Source organism: Colossoma macropomum, unplaced genomic scaffold (genome assembly GCF_904425465.1).
Source record: "Colossoma macropomum unplaced genomic scaffold, Colossoma_macropomum, whole genome shotgun sequence".
Classification (NCBI taxonomy): Eukaryota; Metazoa; Chordata; class Actinopteri; order Characiformes; family Serrasalmidae; genus Colossoma; species Colossoma macropomum.
In genome coordinates, this window is record NW_023494799.1 from 16,940,283 (window position 1) to 16,957,579 (window position 17,297).

At 40.2% G+C, this 17,297-nt stretch overlaps 1 protein-coding gene across 3 annotated transcripts in view; it reads right to left on the reverse strand.

Moving 5' to 3' along the window:
* nlgn1 (neuroligin 1) overlaps positions 1–17,297 on the reverse strand; it is a 209,371-nt gene that overhangs the window by 123,490 nt on the left and 68,584 nt on the right. For 2 of the 3 annotated variants that reach the window (XM_036586467.1, XM_036586466.1), the window contains 2 exons: positions 11,395–11,454; positions 7,177–7,329 (listed from right to left, as the gene is read on the reverse strand). In XM_036586467.1, coding sequence (XP_036442360.1) covers positions 7,177–7,329; positions 11,395–11,454 — 213 coding nt within the window. The remainder of the gene's footprint in view (positions 1–7,176; positions 7,330–11,394; positions 11,455–17,297) is intronic. The other variant, XM_036586468.1, reaches the window with a different exon arrangement.

Genomic DNA, 17,297 nt, shown 5'->3' on the forward strand with positions numbered 1-17,297 from the left:
GACAAAATTTCCCCTTTAATAGAAAAAGGATCTATTCCTTTTAGACTCTATTACATGATAAATGAAAACACTACTCATTACATTTTAAACTAGAGGAAAATTTAAAAGTGCAGTCACTTGGCATCATACAAATTAATGAAAAGAGCACCTCACCTCACAGCTAGGAAGAACACCAAGAACTGTTTCGGAAAGTCTTCTGGAATAAAAACACAGTTTTGTCTTGACCCAGCAAACTAAATCAAATTACAAGAAGCAAGAAGCTCCAGCAACTAGAGGAACTAGAGATATAAATTTTCATCTGCTTGGGAAAAGCCTAACCCACGATTAACTGCTTTTGTGGACAAAATACAACCGTGGATCTCCTCTACAACAGAATAAAATATGAACCCAAGCGAAGGATTGAGGCAAGTTACAAGGCCCATGATAAATTGCTTCAAGGTTTTGTGGCGTCTGGTAATCTTAATCCTTAATAATCAAGCATGTTAAGAGTCTGGGCAGGCAGCAGAAACATGCAAGACTGCTAAAGCTTCAAACCTCAGGATATTTCCCGCACCACAGTGGCATCACTCTATCCCCATGTCAGAGTGTCTGTTTACAAATTCAGGTTCACCATGATGAGAAAGGAAGGGCTCCAGCCATAGGAAAGTATCTCAGAGCTTTGGGCCAAGTGTAATCCCCTGAAAGTACTAAATGCTTATTTCAGTTATCTCACGCTTCCAGAGCAGACAGGATACGGAACGACACAACCCTGAGGGACTCTGACAGGACCTGTGAAGGATGCGTTTATTCTCACACTGAGTGGCAGTGCTTTGGCCCATGCCTTCTATGACAATAACCTCACTGATGTCCATTTCACATGTGCATCAGCGCATGATTACAGCAAAATAAATGTCATAACTCCTTCAACCTAGCTTGGCCATCTGTCAGAAGAGAGCGCAAAGCTGAAAGTGCTGACCAGCCATGGCAGTGGGCATCTTGTTCCCGGTGGGAAGTGGCTTTGACCTCTAAAATGTGGCACAAGTTAAAGGGCCAACAAATTGGCATGCGGTGCCACGTCAGCAGGAGCCGCCACTGCCCGTCAGGCAACAGCAGCTGATGATAGAAGTGTATTTTACACAGACATTTTAACACAATTGGACCTGTGTGAAAACCATCCTGTCAATGAATCAAGTGAATTAGTGATGTTTTAATCTGATCTGGCTATTATAGCATATCATGACAGAGTAAAATGGAAGTTTCACATAAAAAAATAAAAAGTATTTGAAATAAAAAATAAAAACTATCATAGTGTCACACTATGCACATACTAAAAATGAAGTGATTTTACTGTAGCATCCCTTTCATGCACAAATTAGTCAAATTTTTTTTCAGATTTTAAAAAAATCATTTTTATTACTCAGATCCACATTAAAAATCCAATGAATTTTCATTTGAAATAAAAATTACTTTTTCACTTTTCAAAAAAAAAGCAAAACATTTAAAAGTTTGTGAGGGTTCATTCTTTTTTCATTAAAAGAGTAATATCTGCTCTGTTAAAGGAATCCTGAAAGCAACAACACTTAACAATAGAACATTTAATAATACAAAAATTAATAAAGCTGTTCAGGCTGGAATTTAGCTGTACGCCCTGTGATAGATATAGGTAGGCAGAGGTAGCAAGATATGTGCGTTATTCTACTCTTATTTCCTGCGGTGAAATCCCCCAAAACTGTCTAGACAGAGGGAAACGATGTTTTGGGCACAGATGTACCTCGTCTTTCTTTCGCCTAATTCATAACAGCATTTAATGGCATTCTTGGTGATAGAACTTCAAGGCCAGTAATTTTATAGATTTTTTTATTTGATTTTTAAATTATGAAACTGCTAACTGCAATATATATAGTTTAGTAGATATGTACTACTATTATTCATAATCACAAATTAAATATCTATGACACACTCTTTGACATGACATAATTAGACCTTTTTGAGTAGAAACTTTTAACAGATATACCAGACATCGGCTGTATTCTTGGTATTGTCAGCCATCTTGGATTCCAAGCTTTTACAAATTAGTATTGTACTTACCCTGGAAATCAATCGTTACTGTTAACCCTGAACATTTAGCTGTATTAGCTACAATATCTAAAATATAAATATTGGATTGAGATCAAGATTGGCTGCTGCCAGTGTGGGGATTGCAAGCATACAAAACAATGAAGTCCAAAAGTAGAGATGTTTCCTGTTCATATCTTTTCAAGCAATTCCACCTTGTCCCACTCTCACTCTGGCTTTGAGCCTCTTGTATAGTTCATTTTGAAGGTGTTAAACATATCCGTCTGTTTTCCCCAGGCAGAACTAACATCGCCGTGTGAACCCCACTGAGCAGCTAGATCATCCACAGTGGCAGTTGGTCTCCACCGAGATGCCCAGGAGCAGGGCCGAGCTAATCCCTGGTTCCATGGCAGAGACGGATGCCTCAATGTGCATCCATCCATCTGTTGGTGCCCCCCTGCCTATCCCCTCACAGCAGCTGCTGTCGGCCGGCAAAATGGATGCAGCAGCAGGCCCAGGGGCGAGGGTGGTCATCGTGACAGGAAGCCCCTAGCTCAGAGATAACTCCTGTAGGCTCTGAGCCGTAAATTATGGGAGTTACACATAAAACACGGCTTCCAGTGCAATTTCCCAGCCGGGGTCCTGATACAGTAAATAAAACCACAGGAGCAGGGGCAGCTCTTCCAACCTCAGAAATCAGATAAGCACCTTCTCAAATAATGCCATTACTTACGCTGGGCTTGCGGAGAGAAGCGAACAGGATCGGATGACAGACTCCACCGAGATGAGAGAGTCCCTGCAATCTGAACACTCATGTCTGGCATCCAGAGATTCAAACTTCTCAAGCAGTTTCAACCACAGTGACACTTCTTAATCAAACCATACAGTTAACAGAGCCCGGAGCTATGGAGCTATTCGCACTCATGACCACAGTCCTGTCAGGAACTCCATGACGAAGGAGAGGCAGCAAGATTGGAAGGACGGCAGGGAGAGCGCGAAGGTCTGGAGAAGGCGGAGGAGGGAAGAAGTGGGCACAAATGGACAGTCTAGGCTAATCTCCTCAGTTAGCAAGACTCACAATGCTGTAACTCTCTGGCGGCAGATGGCCCTCGTCCTCCAGCGCTCGTCTCTTTTGTCCTCTACCAAAGCAGCCACCAGACATAATATCAACTCCCATTTGAGCTACAGTCAGCCATGCCTTGCCTCAAGTTCCAGCGTCTGCTTAAACACATACAGACAATTAAAGCTTCAGGGTGCTTCTAACGCTTTGGACGCAACAAAAGCCGAAGAGCTTCTCTGCGAAATGTATTAACAAAACATGGCACATTATCCATGCAGTTCATGGCTGGAGAATATGCTATTTGACCGGTGGAGACATGTTTCCTATGATCACTATTATCTTGAAAAATTAACCACATTCGACCACTGCCTACAAAAGATTTTATTAAGTCTTCTAGCAGTTTATAAAAAAAAGGCCAACTAAAGATCTTGAAATGAAGTAAAATCGTTGTTAAAAGATTAATAAACACCCTGAAATTAAGCATCTCCCCTGACATAGCATTACAGAATAGGGTCAGATGTTAAACATGCTTCTTTAAAGACCCCATGGCAAGCCCACTGGGAGGAGGCGGGGGAGGAGACAAAGAGACAGCAAGAGGTATAGAAGGACACACTAGGCAGTGCTCAATACAAACACTAGGAAGAGTGAGAGAGAGAGAGAGAGAGAAAAAGAAAGAGGGGGTGGAGAGGTGGTGAGGGAAACACTAATGAAACCAAGTATCTGGGGTATTTATTTCGAGGGAGAAGAAATTAATAAGCATGAAAAATAATAATCCGCAATGCAGGGCCACTTTGGAATGATTACAGAAAAACACCAAAACCAATTATTTCGGGGAGAACAAAAGCCAGCACTGAAGATTTGAAAAGCAGGTAAACAAAGAGGCTAACGCGCCTGCGAGCAAACACACCTTAGACACAATTAAACCCACACAGGCTACATCTGCGGCGCGCGCCTCACGCTGACACGCTGACAGGACGCACGCTCCTCTGCTGAATGTAAGCAGTCAAAACCACGACCGTTTACACACAGTTAGCACCTTGGCTGTAAACACATTTGTCATCCTGGTACAAAAGAGGCATTGTTCTCGGTTTACTGCCATCAGGTATTATAGAAAGAAACAAAAAGCTTCACTTTATGCATGGAGATGGCTGACTATAGGAGCAGGTGTTACTTCACATATGACTTTCACTTAATTAAGCAGCTTTGGAGAATTTTTACTTGGATTTCACATCAGCAATTTCAATCTCCAGTCAATCTGCACTCTTGAAAATAAAAACAGTTAGCTGGAGACATGCCAGAGAAGAACCACTTTTGGTGCCTTTCAATGGATGAAAAATATGAACTTTTTTCGTAAATGAAATGAAATCAGGATGAAGAAAGTTTTTCAAAGTTTTTCAAACAAAGTTTCAAGAGCCTCCACATAATTAAGGGGCTGTATAACTATTAAAGGTAGTGTTTTCTCTACTATTAAATAGACAAGCTGGCTGACCCAGCCAAACTCACATGCCACCCTGCTTTGATGCAATACCGATATTAGGATGTAACTGGCAGGCTAACGTTTGCTTCCTAGCAATTTCTTTTATGAGGTATGTGCTTATATTTTAGCCAAAATAAAATTCATCTATTTTCAAATACAGAAAGATGAACTAAATGCGCTAAATTCGGATCTCAAGTGTGGATCATTGTTAGAGCGAATGATGGACCTCCCCCTTCTGGATATTTGCAGACATAAGCAAACAACTTCCTTTAGCAACCGCCCTCCTGGAAGTCTACTTTCCTGAAGAGTTTAAAAACCTGCATCTAACATGCTGCCCCACCCCCTTACCTAATAATGATGTATCTGATTCAGCCAATCAAGAACTTCTCAAGATGTTATTAAGCTGGAGTAGATGTGGCAGATTGTGGTACGAACTACAGTCCACACGAAGGCGATTTCCAGGTCCAGCTCACTGGTGTCCACTGATGTATAGCATTCCTAATAACAGTCAACAACTCCAAATCCAAACAGTACTTAATGTTAAACTCTAACCACTGTTCTCTTACATTTCTATAGAAATACATGCAAATTAGTCCTTGGCCCAGTACGAACTGTAAAGCATTCACACGTGATTTCTGCAGATATAAATTAACTGACTTTTAAAAATAAATACTGCCCTTTTAAAAAAAATTAATGTGTGATGATGCTACTCTTGGCTTAGTGACAACATATGTATGACAGCTTTGAAGGGCACCACCTGGCCTGGGAGAAAAACAAAAACAAAAAAAACAAGAAACACTGAAAGGTTTTTGCTAGAACCACAAGTCCAAGAAGGTCCAAGATATAGAACTGGGGGGTACTGTGAGCCAGTTTTGGTAATTTACTTGCTCTCTAGCGCTGGCCATCCCTGTGCTGCATGGCTAACCCCAGAAACAAAGCACGTCGACTTATTGATTGGATTTGGAGGATATTTGGAAAAGGCTTGACTCAAAGAACGTGGCTAATCAATCTCCTTGATGAAGGGGATCAGGGCAAGCAGGGCCACTGCCAAAAATTATGCCTCCGATGACGCTGTTTTAAACAGGCCCTTATGCAAGTTTGATGTGCTGCCAGGGTACAGTTTTATATGGAATGGCATGATGAGTGTGACTTGCTCCATAAATCCACAACAATACTGATAATGATGCATAGACAGTAGTGCGTGCTTCAATTCATTAAGGCTTCTCACTAACACAGCATCCTCTTTTGCCTCTACACCCAGGGGAATTAGCCTTTATTCACATTCCAAACAGTATAACAACAAATTAGGAGCTGTGGCAGGTGTGTACATATTCAGGCCTCCTAGTGGCTTTAGATGTCTTAAACAACAATTACTGAATGACATATGAGTCATAAACGTATGACAGTCTTACAGCAGGTGAAGGTCTGCAGTGTGGATCATTAGTGTATGGAGCATATGTTGCTCAGTGATCTTTGAGCAGAGAAACTAAGTTTATTGCCTGTAGCATTTAGTAAAGCAGAAAAGTCCAATACTTGTTACCTATAAAACCACTACAAGCAAAATAATTACTCAAATAAATCAGATAAATCAAAGGTCAGTGTTAGCGATTTGCCAACAACAATATGGGGGAGTAAGGAGTTGACTGCAAATTGGTTGACTGGCTTCTCAACAGGCCAGGGAAATGGACCTAATGCTCCATATTCACATTCATTAGACCATAAAGTTATTATTAGCTATCAATCACAACCCTGTGCCTTAGCCTATTTAGTGTGTATGTGGTGTTGTTCTTGGTTTAGGTGAGGAAGAAGCCAGTATCAAAAATTCAAACAACAATCACACATCACTGTATTCATTCCAGACACAGTCCAAGATCTTCCCGTCCAATCCGAGCCACGTTCCTTTGAGGCTACTTTGAGCCTAACTGAAGCGGAGATGAAAGGAGTGCATTGTCTTAAATCATTTAAACGATACACTTACCTGGAACTCATTTAAGATGCTGGGAAATCTTCTCACAACACACACTATAAAACACAAGCCCACAAAGCAGCCGAAAAAAACGAGGTTTCCCCCCTTCTTTGGTAGAAAACCCGAGATCATAAATGGATAAAGATTTGCTTGAGGCAGTTCTGATTTGCCACCACTGTTAACGACAAAACTATCCAAGCAGCTTTTCTGGTGCGTGTGTTCCACTGAAAATGAGCCTATGAGAGAGGCAGCTCTCGTTTAACAAGAAGATCTGGCCTTGATTTAAGTAAAGGTCATGGTTACAGTGAGCTGCACTTACTGACTATCGGCTTAATTTCTCTGCCGCTATAGCCTGGTTTTCTGTAAGACATATTGCTCATGCACTGCTGATGAGAATATGGTGCTGCCAGTTTAATGCTTAAGAGCAGACTTGCTTCTCACAGGAGGCTAAATCTGTTCTCGCAGGAGAACACGCTACACTGGTGAAAAGCAATGACAGAATAATCTCGCTTAAGGACGAAAGCCAGACACTTTAGTTCCACTCCAAGTCATTGCAAGAACTTCTAAAGTGACCTTGTCTGTGTTCATCAGCTTGTAGAGGGTGCTGGGTGGTGCCGAACTGAAGGAGTGGACCCTTACCTAGCACGCCGAGCCGGTAGTTCAGGGTTATGACAATGACGTTGCCATAACTGGCCAAGATGCTGCCATCAAACATATTTCCTGTGCCTTCCATATAAGATCCTCCATGGATGAATACCATCACTGGCTTAGGACTCCCACTTTCACGAATGTCTGTGAGAAAGGAAGAAGAAATAATTCAATGACAAATTTGAACTGACACCTGAAAATGCAATCAGAACTAAGGCTGGCTCTCTTTTTGCTCCAATCTGCCACACTGGCTTTACTATTTTGTGGTCTAAGCTAGGTTTGGCTTTAGATATTAGATGCTCAGTTCCCTAAGCAACATTTTGTCATGTTCCTGTTGATTGGACATACTCACGTATACTTATTTAAGTATTTGTGTGTTTTTTGCAATATTTTTTCCTCCTCCAGTCCCTCTCAGCAGCAAGCGCCGAAAACTTTAAATTGATCCTTCATTGTCTATGAGCTGTGAGTTAAGTGCCGACACGCTCTTGGAGATCTCATCTGTTCCTTCTTAATGACCTTCCTTTTGTATCTTTTCCAACCTATGACAACTAACTTATTGGATTCAATTTCCTTTAACAAATAAAGCATTTTAAAATTCACATGAAGCCTATATTAGCACGTTGCTAGGGCCAAGTAATCCGCTTTGGGCGAACGGTTTCGGTCCACGGGGGGGTGTTTTCAAAACAAGAACAATGTCGATGATCACTTTCATCTTGCTCAAAGGAGACAGTCAGTACACCATGGGTACAAAGAATCCACATAAATCTCCGATAATTTATTGAAGTTGGGTGCTCAGGGACGCACTTCCATGAAGCCTCATAACAAAGTGAAGAACAAATGAAAAATGCAATTATTTTCCAAAATGTTTTCTCTAGGCCTGGAGACAAGAGGCTTTCAGTTAGTCCCAATTCACTCAGTCTCTCTCTCTCATTTGGATATTTCTTGTCTTACTCTCAATCCTAAAGGTTCTTCATTCCTTCCTACTAACATTCTGTGTGCATGTCCGTAGTGTGAGAAAATGTAAATATATATGTGTACCTGTGGGTTTGTGAGCATGTCAAAATGCGTTCCAGATAGTTTATATTAATAATCAAAGGGAAAGCCAGACAGCAGGCAGTGACAAATCTACTCTGGTTTTCTCTTTTTTTTTTGCCCGAAATCACATATATGAGTCCTCACATCTCCCATTCACTTTGATGAATTAATTGAATCACTCCAGAGCAGTTGGATCCACACAAGTGCATAAACTAACACAGCAAGGATACAGGAGCCCAACTGAAGATAATGACAGATAGCGATTCCTCAAAGAAATGAATGCTGTTGTTCATTTTCTTGCTCCGTACGACAGAGACGGAGCAAAAATCCTTTGAAATCATACAAATTAAAATGAATTTTCCACAGTATGTTGGAGGAATAATAGACTGATTGGAATAATAATTTCTCGCTAATGTACAAAAAAATTTGAACAGCAAAGAGTGAAAATAATTCTTCCAGCATGACCTGTGTTGCAACTGTATCTGCATTTGCATCTGCGAGCCACTTTTAAATAATTCTCTTGAGAATGTAATATTACACTAGGACAAACAGAGGAGCACTTATGGAGTACAATCCCTCTCTGAACTATAAATAAGACCGGTTCTCAGCATAGCTTTGAGTATGCAATGCTTAGTAATAATATCAAAAGAACGTCTTCTTCTTCTTCTTTTTCGTGCTTTGGCTATTAGAACAGAGAACATTTTCAAAGTCAAACAGTCCATGTGACGCAAGCCCAGTGCATTACTTTGGCCGATCAAAGGGCTAGTTTTGAAGACCAGGCTTTCGTTTCTCCAGCATAAATCCTTTTAATTGAGTCATTCAGTCCGCCCCCACCAATCCTCGGTTCCTCTCAGCGTGTGCACTGGTCTTCAGCGGAGGACTTGGCTTCGCCCGCTTGTGAAGGTCCATCATGGTGAATCAGCGTAGCTCCTACTGGTGAGGCGATGAGGCCAGTTCCACGCTATTCACGTGCAGGTGCTTGAATCAAAAGCGTGGACAGTGGGCCGCCCTCCAGCAGTTCTGGCCTGATATTAGAGCTGCCATTATGCCTCTTCAGTGCGCGGGGAGCCATTCTGGCTTAAAGAGGGACCGCTGAGAGGCTAATACAGACAGAGCAGAACAGCTCGGCTGCTGCGGCACCTTTCAGCTTCCTGGAAGCCATTAGTGTTCCAGAGGAACAGCTGGATGCTGAGGTTGTGATAGTCTTAGGTTGACTCTGGATGCAGCGCTGACCATAGTCTCGCAAGCCAGATTCCTGCCTTTTGTCACAGAGTCTGGTAGAATTCAGCGCTTACTGTGCCCAAGATCCACCTAGTTTGACAGGACAGGGTCATTTGACTAACTTGTAAAAAGACAAACCATAAACCATTGTTTTGGATCTAGGGTCTGGAGTGTAGGGACAAAGGATTGTCGAAGTGGTGCAACAAAAACAGACCCAAAAAACAAAGTGCGAGCAGACACAGAAAGATATTTTATTTACAGGTCACTAAACTCTAATTATGCACTCAACTAAAGCTTGCAACTTGGAATTTCCAAGCTCTGACTAGGAAAAATTAAAGAAAATTCCCCATCAACTTGAAATTTCTTCTCAGAATGTCAGGAGGGTGCCCTCGGCTTTCAGCTGAGTTTAACATTAGATGTCATAACGTGCCTGCTTATACTGTCAACAGTGATACAAAACCAGTTTTCTATTGAAGTGTTTGCCTTAGGTAACTGTAGATAAGACAGTGATTGTTTAGATTTTTCACATTAATTGATGGATCCCACTGTTTTGAGAAGTAAAACTAGCTTGTTGCTAACAATATTCACTTTCATTTTTTGCACTTGCATTTTTGTTTTAAACCCCACTTTTTTACCCCTGGAGGTGAAAAATGCTATAATTCCGAGCTCCGAGTTCCAAGTTAAGTCAAATACAGCTCAGTGCTTTTTACAGTGAGCAACTGCCTGAAAAACTTTGTTTCTTATTGGACTGGTGCATAAGAGTGCGTAAAAGCATGGCAGTGTGGACAGCCAATCAGACTGTACCTGACAATAGTAGACATGGTATAACAACATATAATTACAATAGTTGTAAGCACTTTAGTGTATGATATACATCAGATGGTCCGTGTACCACTGGGGGGGTGGGCCTGTCAGCTTAAAACGCAGGTCCGGTGAACGTACTGTAAACGCATCCTGCCAAGTTTTGGGACAGCACCCGGCCCAGCATATTGTCTCCCACGCTTAAGCGGATTATTTTGTGCGCTCTGAATTTTAGATGGAGCTAATGCGTGACGCTCGCCAGGATTCTCACTGTATATTTGTGTCGCTCTAATCTTTTGATGTGCAGATCAAAGAGATCTCAGCTCTTTCCTGGCTTTAGCTGGTTCTAATTGGTGCTTATTTCACTTGATTATACAGAAGGCAACCTTCGTTAAGTTTGTGGTCCGTCATTAACGAGAAAGGATTTTTTTTTTGATGTAATAACGCTGCTTAAGAATCGCCCACTGATTCATATGTGTATTTCAATTTAAATATCAAGAACTCAATGGATGTATTCATTCGATCAGAAAGAATGTTGAGTGTACATGTACGTACAGATGTACGGCAAGGGAATGTTTGACTGAAGGACAAGTAAGTAGGCAATAAAATGCCTTATAGAGTATTAATGCTGTAAGTATGTAGCCTTTGGGAATATTACCTATTCCAGGAACATACAGTGTTGCATAGGAAACTGAGCTCTGAGCAGCCTCACAGTCACTGCATTTTAGCTGAGTTGTAAGATTAATCTGGATTTTCTACTTCAGAAGTTTTAAATAAGTGTAATTCTCAAAACGCAGGAAGGTAGAAAAATCATGCAAAAAAGGTGTTAAGATTTTGGTATTAGGGTTATTAGTTTTTTTTTTTTGTTCTTTTTCTCAGGTGGGATGCAACATGTAAAAATGAAAAGAAAATTAAAAAGAATTCAAGCAAAAACCTATGGAAGGTTAACAATTACGTGTCTGGAATGACGGGAGACATGTGACATACTCTTAGAACATCAAGCAAAAAAGACAAAACACATCCAGCAAAAAACTAGGAAGAAAAAGAATCTTCACTCTCAAAAAAAGGACAAGAAAATTTAAGAAAAAGAAAGAAGAAAAAAATTGGAGGGTTCCTTGTCATGCATATCAGTTTGGCATAAAAAAAAAATACCTTCATCCTCTGCACCGTCATTATCACCTAAATCATCATTCTGTTTCTTTGTAAGAGGACCTAGGATCAAGAATGGAGAAGATGTAGGAAACAGAGAATACAAGAACACACAAGCCTTAAAAGGCGCTTCAGAGATACAAAGAGCTTGCAGTGATTCTTTTTTTTTTTCTTTTCGTTTCTTTGTTTTTTAAGCGACACCTTACAAAGCAAAAAAGACGTTTTAGAGAAGATCTAAGCAAGCAAATATTCAAACATTTCAGGATTGGAATCTAAAGCAGAGTCAAACACTGGAGCCAATAAAAGAAGTAATAAAGAAAAGAGAACTGTACTGGATCATCTGAAAATCCAGTGCAAAAAAAGTCTCAAAAACACTTTGTCAATGTATGAATTAGGCAAACAGTCTCATTTTGCACCAGTTTGTTTAGCAGTTCTGGTGTCAAAAATGCTCAGAGCTGTCAAAGGGCAATAAAAAGACATTACATTTTGACCTTTGTCTTAGAAACACTCATCATCATTAGAAACACTCTCAGTATACAATAACAACTGGGTAGCCAATAACAGCCCTCATCTTTACTGCTTTACAAAAGTGAACGATGAGCTACAAATCTGCTCAAATTGAACAGTTAATAGTATATACGCACAATCAGTGCTCATGAATATTCAACACTAGATGGACTTCAATATTTGTATGTACTAACTTTACTGTTTGGAAAAGGAGAGGCACATAAAAGATAATGAAAGTATTCAATTTCATTGAAAGGCCATAAAGAAGTAAAAAGGGAAATGAAAGCAGCAAATTCAGGATATGGCTCCAAACATATGGACTGGGGTTAACTGAGAACACGCTCAGTGTTCACTTGATAATCTGCAAAACGGTCACACAGAGGGGCTGTCAGAGGCTGCTGCAGACTAACGTTCATTGTTCAGGGATTCGTTGCGTGATCCGCAGCGCAAAGATCCCAACACCAGACACACTCACTCATACAAACGCATGCACACCCACGCACATACACATATACGGATGCATTCACATATAAAAAAAGCATAATTAAAGCCAGCCAAGGTCATGCGAGGGCTAGCCGAGTGCATGCAAGCGAGTGGTCATGGACAATGAAGAGGTCTTCTCTTCAAACGGCAATCTCTTCACTTATTGACACAGCCTGGGCCAGCGCTCCTGACCCACACTCTCTCAGGAATGACAGGTGGGACGGGCGGAGGGAGGGAGGGAGAGGGGGGCCATGCACTGCTTTGCGTCCATTTCGTTTGATGAAGTTTAGCTTTTCTAGTCCCTGTGTTTGCCCAGCATGAGACGTCTCCTTAATTCCTCCAGACTGGGACAGAAAACAACAGCAGGTGTTATGAAGGAGAAAATCAATGTTAATGTCATAAAGTCGTTCTTCTGCAGCTCCGCCAGTCGCCCTGAAACGTAAGGGTACATGTAAAAACAATTCAAAGATACTTATTCAGTCTCAAAACAAAACTAAACACATAGCTCAGGTTCTTTATACGGCTATCAGAAACATAATACTTTGACAATGAACACATAGAAAATAAATGATTGAACTGGACTGTACATCAATATTTGACACATCCATATGACAGGTTTGTTTTGCAGTGTCTTCCAATTGTTTTAGCCATATATTCAACCAAGATATTGGCCCTGCCTCAGACAAACCATTTAAGCTGTCTGGATTATACAAGCAGCTATCACATAAAAAAGTGCTTTTTTAACAGCAAAACTGTAATATAGATTCAGCTTTTCACCCACAACTGATATGTTCTATCTTTCTTAATCTTTTTTCAATGTCAAATAGCTCCAGGTTCATCAACACGGAGGCGGATTGCCTGGGCTCATTATAGAATTCAACAAAACGCAGGGCGTCTCGTCCATTTATCTCCATCAGACATAATCCATTAAGACAGGACCTTTCCCCAACAACAGCCAGTGCAGAATGCAGGCAGAATGTGCTCGAATTAAATAAAAAGCAAATTCTTACCAAATACCAAGTCCACTCTGATAAAACCAGCAGCAGTAAAACAAGGAAGCCCACACAATACCATCAATTATAATGAAAATGACCTCAATATCCCTGCCTGCTGGCCTCTATGCCTCTGTAGCTTATAACAGAAAGAGATTTTTATCTGTGCATAATTGCTTTGAGAGCAGGCTTCATTATCTGGGGTTCAGGAATCACAGCGAGGATGACTCCACGCCGGCTGATGCGAAGGGGAGTATGAACCGAAACTCCAGGCCTACTGAGGGCTGGAACGAGCTACGCCCAGTTTATCCCTCAGCAGCGTTTAATGTCAAACATGTTTACGGAGACGAAGAGACAGGAATCATAAATGAGTCGCAGAAGGCATTTTGTCCTCATCAGACATCTTCAAGTTGTCAGAGAAATGACATACAAAAAGAATACCAAACTCCAAACACCAGCTTTTTCAGACATATTTCTGAAATGTCCACTTGCAGACAAAAAGACATGATCAAACTCTAGTGAAAACAGCTAAAGAAAGTTTCTTCAAACAAGCCACGGATCATATTTTTCACTTGTGGAAATCCTCGACATATCACTTATGAACACACTGTAACTCTCAGGACGAATCCAACTTTGGAAGACGGCTCTTATTGGATGCACTTATTTTGCAGGACCCAACGAATATGAAACCAATACTGATTATGAACAGCTAGAAGCTCTGGTGCATGATAATAACAGCTGATATAATTTAGTATGGTCAAAAATAAACTCCAATAGATTTAGATAAACAGTGTTTTACTGACTGATATGACTGATATGACTCAGTCAACTCTGAATTGTCAAATATGAAATGATATGAACACTGCATTTTGAGGCTAGCTGTTAGAACAAAAAACATACGCCATAATCAGAGCTTTATCGGCAGGTTTAACTGATACTGAGAAATCTGCAGTACCTCAATATCAGCCAGGATTATTGGCCAACTAATGTATCGGCCAAATTTTACCTCATAATTTTTTTGTGTGTGTGTGTGTGTGTCAAGAGCACCCATGGGTTGCCATCTATTCAAAATCAATAAACATTCAAAAAACTATTTATTTTCATTTCCTACTCTCCACAATAAAACCTTGAAAACAGCTGAAAAAATGCACCATGTGTCCTCATTTTAAAACTAGCCCAATATAGTGAGAAAACTACAAACCTGGCAACTATGCAGTTCACAGACTGGAAAATGGTACACTGTGAAAGAAAATGAGAGCTAATACTGTAGTAACAAAAATTAAATGTTCATAAGAATCAAGGCCTTTATGTATGTTCAAGTGCTTCTATTATTATCATTTATCATTTATGTTGTACTAATTACTCTCTTTTGACTCCAAAACAGCCAGAATTCTTTTCAGAATGGATTCAACAAGATGGTCAAAATGTTACTTAGGTATTTTTGTCCATGCTGTCTTGATATCATCACATTCATGCTGCAAACTTGCCACTGCACCTCATCTCACAAGTGTTTTATTGGATCTATATATTAGATCTACTGGAAGTTACTGTCATGGAACTAGTGTAAATTTAAAAAGATGTGGTGTGGCTTTGGAATGATGTCTAGTGGGTCTTAATGTACACCAACACTTTACATCACCAAACTGTAAAAGTGACACAAGACAGGATAAATCCATGGATACATGCAATTTATGCCAAATTCTTTACTATCTGCATATCACAGTAGAAATCGAGATTCATCAGACAAGGCAACATTTCTCCAATATTTAAACATCCATTTGGTGTTTGCATAACCTCTGTAGCCTCAACTCTGTGTTCTTAGCTGACAAGCGTAGAACCCGATGTGGTCTAAAACAGGATGGATCCATGGATACGTGTCATTTAAGCCAATTTTTTTACTCTACCATCTGCGTATCACAGTAAAAACTGAGATTCATCAGACCAGCCAGTGTCTCTCCAATGTTTAAACACCCAAATTTGCTGAAAACATTACCGCTGTAGACTCATCTGTGTTGTCTACTACTGCTGTAGCAAAGCCAGTTTAAAGTTCGGCCTGTAGTGCCTTCAGAGATGCCCCACTGCAAACCACTGTTATAAAGAGCTGTTATCTGTGGCCTTTCTGCTGGTACAAGTCTGGCCATTCTACTCTGACCTTTCTCATTAACAAGCTGTATTCACCTACAGACCTGCCACTCCCTGGACGTTTTTAGTTTATCACAACATTCTCTGTAGAATTGAGTAAATTGAGACTCTACTGCATGAAAATCCCAAGAACAAAGCTGTTTCTCACATGCTGGAACCACCACCAAAATCATAACACACTCAACGTCAAGTTTATGTATGCAGTCCTTTCTAATGTTCGGTCTTTCAGCAACTAAATCTCTCATATCTGCATGTTATAGAAATAAAGCAAGATTATTTACAGTGTGGAGTAGCAGACTATTTGTGCTAATAACCTTATAAAGGAAACACTAAGTATAAATGCTACAATTAATCAAGGTTGCGTTCAATTCATTTAATAAAGGACATGTGAACAGACATATCCATGCACTGCCCGCATATGAATTCTTTCATAGCAAAATTGGACAAGCTTTACAGAACAAATATTTCTTTCAATGTAATAAGAAACTGTAGTGCATGAAAGGCTGGAAAAGTAAGTAGTACTAATAAAAAACAGCTGGAGGAGCAATTTGCAACTAATTCACGACTTTAGATATCCGACCATCTACAGTACATCATGTCATCAAAAGATTAAGAGAATCTGGCAAAATCCCTGTACACAAGGGACAAGGCTGATGGTCGATATTGGATGCTCGTGGTCTTCAAGTGCTCAGGCAGCACTGCATTAAAAACAGGCATGATTCTGTACTGGAAATCACTGCATGGGATCAGGAACACTTCCAGAAATCATTGTCTGTGGACACAGTTTGCAGTGCAATCCACAAATGCAAGTTAAAGCTGTATCATGCAAAAAAGAAGCCATATGTCAACATGATCCAGAAATGCCACCATCTTCTCTGGGCCAAAGCTCATTTTAAATGGATTGAGGCAAAATGGAAAACCATTCTGTGGTCAGATGAATCAAAACTTGAAATACTTTTTGGAAACCACAGATGCCATGTCATTTTACACAGCGTGTATTAGCAACATGTGAAATTCTATGATGTTTTAAATGTACATGGTTTCAATCAGCTACAGCAACACAGTCCCAAAAACATTCCAGACATATCATTCACTCCCTAGTGAATGAAGTCCGTAGAGTCCATATATGGAAACTAAAACAGGGCAAAAATAGCCCAGTATGAATTCACTGTTTCTATGATGTCATGAAAACCAACATATTAACATATGTCTGCCTATTTTAGCCTAAAGCAGTTTAACCCCCACCCACTAACACTGAAGTTATAAGGAATGTTTCAGCCTGGACTGCTTTTTGAGTTGAGGTACAGGGAAGCCAATCAGAACAAAGCTCATTGACATTTATCAGTCTTAAAGGCTCAGTGACAAAAACAGCCTGTTTAATTCCAAGGGAAAAAAGAGGTTGGAAAATGATCGCCTGAAAATTAATTTTAACAGTTTTTGATACATAAAACCAAAACATGGTATAAGTAGCCCCAGGGAAAAAAATAAAATGTAAAACAAATGTAGGATATAGGTCCTGAAACTCATCGTTATGTAGAGAGTCTAAACAAACACTCTAGCAGTCCAATTTTAATAAATGACATTTTTTGAGTTGTGTGCTACAATTTCTTATTAGGCTAAATATTTTTCTCGTCTAATTTGAAGCAATTACTAAGAAAGAATGCATCTGTGAGCTAAACATGGACACATCACTGGAAAATCATTCTTTAGCTCAATATCTGTGCACTATGTCATGTTTCCTTGGCACTCTGTTGATATTCAACCCAGAATAGTCAGTGTGAG